The sequence below is a fragment of the Anabrus simplex genome, chromosome 8, assembly GCF_040414725.1.
Source record: "Anabrus simplex isolate iqAnaSimp1 chromosome 8, ASM4041472v1, whole genome shotgun sequence".
Taxonomy (NCBI): Eukaryota; Metazoa; Arthropoda; class Insecta; order Orthoptera; family Tettigoniidae; genus Anabrus; species Anabrus simplex.
This window is the reverse complement of record NC_090272.1, coordinates 187348102-187354785: the sequence shown is the minus strand read 5'-3', so window position 1 is coordinate 187354785 and position 6684 is coordinate 187348102. Positions and strand designations below refer to the sequence as shown.

Below are 6684 nucleotides of genomic sequence, written 5' to 3'. Positions count from 1 at the left end.
AAAGACGGTTCCCAAAGATCTATGCAGGTCTCATGGTGGTGATTATTGTTTTAAGAGCAAGTACAACTAGGCAACCATCCTCTATATAACACTAATCAGAGAGAAAAAATGGAAGGGATCCGACACTTCAAAAAATGAAGGTATCGGCCAAAGGAAGACAAGGGCCACGAAGGGCGTGAAAATGAAAGACTCCCTAGGCCTCAAGTGCTCTAATACCGTCGGAGTCGGAAAAGAACAAGAGTTGACCAAGGGAGGTCGGGTAGGATAGTGAAACAGAGGAGCCTGGCACGAGTACGTGGGAGCAATGCCAGGACTCAGCTAAGGGCCCCGTGGTCGGTGGTGGTGGTGGTGGTGATAGTAGTAGTAGTAGTAGTAGTGTGTATTGTTTTAAGATGAAGTACAACTAGGCAACCATCCTCAATAGGCTATAACATTAATCAGAGAGAAAAAATGCAAGAGATCCGACACTTCGAAAAATGAAGATATCGGCCAAAGAAACACAAGGACCGCGAAGGGCGTAAAAATGAAAGACTGCCTTGGCCTCGAGTGCTCTAATACCGTCGGGATCGGAAAAGAACAAGAGTTGACCAACGGAGGTCGGATAGGACAGGTAAAAGTGAGGAGCCTGTCACAAGTGGAAGCAATTATAGGACTCAGCTAAGGGCCCCGTGGTCACCAACCCACGCTCCCAAGTTCAGAGCCCCTGGGGCCCCTGTTAGTCACCTCTTACGACAGGCAGGGGATACCGTGGGTGTTATTCTACCGCCCCCACCCACAGGGGGTTTGGACAAGAAAGTTTGAATATGGAAAGATGAAAGTGAGGAGCGTGACATATGTTAGTGGAAGCAATGTCAGACTCAGCTATGGAAAAGGTCGTCGTCACCTTTTAGAACAGGGAGGGGATGGCATGGATCTATTCGACCGCCCCTACTCACAAGGGGTTAAGTCCCCAAGACGCCGGCTGGCCAGCCGCCATAAATTTAGCCTCCTTTTTTAGCGCTATTTCATGAAAACTACGGTTTATTTTTTTTTTCAACAGGTAACCTCTTCTTTTATCTGTCAATTGAGACATTAAACATAATCGTACGTAAATACTCTCGGCGATATATGCTTTCTACCCAAACGCTAGAAGCATCTTAAACATTTTCTCTCCATCTAGCCTACCCGTTGTCGAGGAACCTAAGTCTACGTTTACAGAAAATGACCGTACTGCTAAAAGGGTTTGTTACAATAAAATTATACATCACATTTAAACTAGAAAAGTCACTTCATTCTGGTTGAGTAAACTTACAATGTATGCGAAAAACTGACCTAAATATTTAAAAATATTGCCGAGGAGATTTTAGAGACACAGGGACTAAACTTGGATTTTATTATTTGTAGAATTTAGCATTCTAACTCCTATTTTAAAAAGTTGCCTATTCCTAGTTTAACCATATATTAACAGTCGAAATTCGATTCACAGTGTTCTCAGCACCTAATTCTGAGCAAGAGAATTGCGCACAAGACAATCAAAGGCAGGAATGTCGAAACGTCCTACAATCCGACGTGAATCGCAGTCACTTGGAGACGAATATAAGAACATGTCACCCCAGAGGGCCTTAGCGATGTCATTTGAAGTAACAAGCATGTCCATACTTCTGTTAATGGATGTGGTCAGGTCTAACGTTTTAAAGACCTTTCAGCAGAACGACCTCGTAAGCGTTTTACTTTGTAAAATTTCTCTCCTTCAGTAAGTACTGCTATTATCGTATTCAAATGGCTTCCGGAGCGAAATGTTTCAATTATGACCCTCGCAGAACTACGGTAAACGTCGCGCACACACGAAAAGGAAGCAGTCAGCGATGAAATAAAAGTCTAAGGAACGTACTCTACTCCTGTAAATAGCTCTAATTTCCCTTCCATTTTATGTTCAACATGTTCATTGGGATGAGAAGACACAAGAGGGCTCACCGTTACGAGCGCTAAAAATAGAAAATTCTTAACAATACAGCATACTCAATAATAGAGACGTCGCTGATATTTTTGTCGATAACTATTGATTGGTCTTAATGGATTTAATAGCAATGGTAGTGGTAATAATTATATTATATTATATTATATTATATTATATTATATTATATTATATTATATTATATTATATTATATTATATTATATTATATTAGAAGAAAATAAAGAGATCTTTATTACCTCTCAAATCTAATAATGGGAGAAATAATAATGACAATAATAATAATAATAATAATAAAAATAATAATAATAATAATAATAATAATAATAATAATAATAATAATAATAATAATCGGCAGGCCTGAAAATGGTTTTCCGTGGTTTCCCATTTTCACACCAAATGCTGGGGCTGTACCTTAATTACTGTAAGGCTACGGCCGCTTCCTTCCCACTCCTAGCCATTTCCAGTCCCATCGTCGCCATAAGACCTATCTGTGTCGGAGCGACGTAAAGCCACTAGCAAAAGAATTTAAAATAATAATAATAATAATAATAATAATAATAATAATAATAATAATAATAATAATAATAATAATAATATAGTCTCATCTATCGTTTGTGGCATTTTTATTTTTACCAGATGGCGGAGAAACCGAAACTCTGCTGGGTGATTTATGTTTTTTAAATTAATTTTGTCGGGTTTGATTCCCGGCAGGTCAGGGATTTTTACCCTGTTCTGAGGACAGGTTCTAGGTCCACTCAGCCTACGTGATTACAATTGAGGAGCTGTTTGACGGTGAGATAGCGACCCCGGTCTGGAAAGCCCAGAATAACGACCGAGAGGATTCGTCGCACTGATCAGACGGCACCACATAATCTGTACGCCCTCGGGCAGAGCAGCAGTCGCTTGGTAGATCATGGCCCTTCGGGGCTCTTGCACCATGGTGTTTATATTATGTAACCTCTGATCTAATTGTCCTAAGTCTATCACCGTGGCACTGTTATTTCGGGCTAAGATTATCTGTTCGATGGCATATACATCATGGTTCGGAATTTACATTCACAACTTGAAATGAAGAGAGTCCGGCTCCTTGGCTGAATGGGTATTATACCCAACTTGAGGTGATGTTTCCCGTAGTAATGTTGAACATTCCTTTCGGCCCCCAGACATAGTGTTTTGCAGAATGGAAAAAAGTCATTAAACGCAAAGAAATCTTTTAACATTGTGTGCTGTGGGTCTATCTGAAATTTGCGTGGACAAAAAATAGACATACGTCATATGGATGGCAGAACGACGCCATTTTGGTGGGCGGAAAGACATGTTTCTGAACGATGTTGATTTGCTTCTGGCACTTGGGTCAAATCTACCTTCTTTTTCACTTAGCAAATGACATATAAGTATTACTTGATTTCCCAAAGATCACTTATCGATAGCTTTCTTTTAAAACCTCGTTATGTCCCAATGCTCTTCCTACCCATTATATTATTTAAGATTGGTAACGCCTTCCAGCCACATATTTAAATTCAGTCCATGAGAATCATTTTCGGTGTGTTCATTTTCCTGTGCTAATGTGTAGTATTAAATTAACGCTAAAATAAAATATGTATGTTCAAACTTGAAGCGAGGCGTCAGTCAGTCACAGAAATACTATTCTTTGTTCCCTTCCTTCTTGCAGTTCCTACCGTATCGCAAAAAGTCCGTTCCGTTTCTTTACATTGACCTCGAGTCTGTATTCTTATTCTATGACAGATGTGCCGTGCCGTGCTTTATTCTTATTTCTTTACAATGACACGGAGTCGTATTCTTATTCCATGACAGATGTGCCGTGCCGTGCTTTATTCTTTTTTTCATTTTGACAAATTTAAGGTCTCATTTTGGTAGTACTATCGTAACTAACTGCATAATGTAAAGTCTACCGTTCTCTTTTCCTTCAATATACACCCGTGTTTAGTCTTTACTTTGAAAATTGAAAATTCACTATTACAGATACAATAATTGTAACCAGTCATCAATGTTATTGTTATAGAAAAGTATTCCCAAGTAATCTACCATGTCAACCGTGAATATTTTACTCTATGAAGGAACGTAAATCGATTTCTCTTTCATGGCACTCGGAGGGAGGGGGGAGGAATGTTAGCCAAACTGGATTTTATTTTGATATATGCTAGTGATGTTGGCAAGAAGGTATCGTTCGAGAAACTGACGCAGCGATACTGCTGCCATTGTCGAAACCATCTGTTCATACATACAGTGTATCTCTTGTGTTGATTGGTAGTGTTTACCGATAAACTTTCTTAAGTGTAATTAACATTTTAATCGTTGACATGGCCGGTGCTGTGTTGTTTGAGAGAGCACAAGTTGTATCTCTTATAAACCGAGAGGAAGGGATCACTTTATTGAATAAGATAGTTGCGGAACAGGAAATTACAGAGGAAGACGAAGAGAAGATACGTGTAAAGGAGCAGGGCATTCTACAACTCGGTGAGCTATACAAGGAAGAAGGTAAAGCAGCAGAACTTGCTGAATTGATCAAAGCTATAAGACCATTTTTACGATGCATCAGTAAAGCAAAAGCAGCTAAATTAATACGGTCGTTACTCGACTTCTTTCTTGATCTGAATGCTGGTATTGGTGTGGAAGTGCAGTTGTGTAAGGAGTGTATTGAATGGGCTAAGTCGGAAAGAAGAGTGTTTCTAAGACAGTCACTTGAAACACGACTAATCGGTCTCTACTTCGACTCCCAACTGTATACCGAAGCTCTTACACTTGGATCAGCTCTGTTAAAAGAACTGAAAAAGTTAGACGATAAAAGCCTTCTAGTAGAAGTACTTCTTCTAGAAAGTAAAACGTATCATGCTGTTGGCAATCTTCCCCGAGCAAGAGCTGCACTGACATCGGCACGTACAACAGCAAACAGTATTTATTGTCCTCCCAAACAACAGGCAGCCTTAGATTTTCAGTCGGGAATTCTTCATGCTGCTGATGAAAAGGACTTTAAAACAGCGTACTCTTACTTTTACGAAGCCTTTGAAAGTTATGATAATATTGAAAGTCCAAAAGCACTTACTGCACTTAAGTACATGCTTCTGGCCAAAATAATGTTGAATACTCCAGATGATGTGCAAACTATTGTCAATGGTAAATTAGCCTTCAAATATACAGGGACTGATATTGATGCTATGAAACAAATTGCCAAAGCCAGTCAAAAGAGATCCTTAGCAGACTTCCTCAAAACTGTAAAGGCGTATAAAAAGGAACTAGAAGATGATCCTATAGTGCATGCTCACCTTGGATCTTTGTATGAAAATATGCTCGAGCAAAACCTAAGCGGTATAGTGGAGCCTTACTCTCGAGTCCAGGTTGAGTTCATTTCACAATCCATCAAGCTTCCTGTGCAACTGGTGGAGAAAAAGCTGGCTCATATGATACTTGACAAGAAGATTCGAGGAATTCTTGATCAAGGGGAAGGTGTTCTAATTGTGTTCGAAGATACATTTTTGGACGAGACTTATGAGGTAGCGCTGAAAATCATTCAGAGTATGGGAAAAGTGGTAGACACTTTATATCAAAAGGCAAAGATGCTTTCCTGACTTGTAATTCTATTTCTATATTCCTTGTGGACAAAAATTGAATAGGTAATTCGTAATTACACTCAGTGTGAATAACAGATCAGTGTTAATCTATAGAAAACACAGGTAAATGTAGCCTACTATTTGGATTTAATGAAGTGAGTTTTTTTAAATGTATCATGCAGTTTCCATGAAAGCGAGAAAAAACGTACGGTAATAAATATAACATTTCGTGCATTTTACGTTCTTACATTACCTAAATATACTCGAAATGCATTTTCAGTGTTGTGCCAGTTTATGTTAATGGTGTCTAAAAAGTAAATTTTCATTGCAGTCTAGTGTATCAAATATTACACTTCCCGGCTTATTTTAAAGAGGTTATCGTTTCTACAGTATCTAGGAATTCCGGTTCGCTTTCTACGGCCGTAAAGAGAGGGAGGGAATAGATATTCGGGTTCAACCTCCTTATCCAGTGCAATTCAAAATCTAGGCTTATAGTTTCTCCTATTTAATGGTTTCTTCTTCTGCTTGTTCTCTAGGGATGTGTTTTAATCCAAACTTGCTGTTTTCTCCCCTAGGGTGTTTCTTTTCCCACCCTGATAAAGACGGTTGTGGTCTCACTGTTCACAGATCTTCAGTGTCAAACTATTCTAAAATCATGCTCTGGGACATTACAAAAGGTACCATGGGAAAAATCACATTTTGGAATGCAGAAATAATAACAATAAATAATTATAATGGCGTGCGGCCTTCGATTTGGAGCCGTATAGGCGAGGATGGCGCCATACCTAATACGAATTATGATGCTGAAGACGGCACAAATACCCAGCCAATGAGCCAGAGGAATAAACTAATTAAATTTAAAATCACCGACTCGGACGAGAATTGAATCCGAAACCCCTTAGGCTAACGGCCAGTATGCTAACCATTTAGCCATGGAGACAGACAATGCAGAAACGATAGAATACTACTCTTTGGTGAAAACCCTCAATCTGTATTTTTGCCCATATTTACCAACATTTTACTCATCATTTCCCTTGAGCTATCTGATGGAAGGAAATTCAAAGTGGAACATTGACACAATGGGCCCACTGAGGGTGGTATGATTGTGTGCAATCACATCCCAATATTACAACATTGGATTCCTTTTATCTTACATTATG

The 6684-nt window shown here is 39.1% G+C and overlaps 1 protein-coding gene across 1 annotated transcript; it reads left to right on the top strand.

Annotated features, from left to right (window-relative positions):
- Positions 1-4276: 4276 nt before the first annotated feature.
- LOC136879270 (26S proteasome non-ATPase regulatory subunit 11-like) lies at positions 4277-5542 on the top strand. Its single transcript, XM_067153092.2, has one exon. It carries the CDS (start codon positions 4277-4279, stop codon positions 5540-5542), a length of 1266 nt encoding a protein of 421 aa, XP_067009193.1.
- The last annotated feature ends 1142 nt before the right edge of the window (positions 5543-6684 follow it).

What these genes read in the sequence shown, in the direction of transcription:
- LOC136879270 (XM_067153092.2), top strand. Translation starts at nt 4,277, where the DNA reads ATGGCCGGTGCTGTGTTGTTTGAGAGAGCACAAGTTGTATCTCTTATA.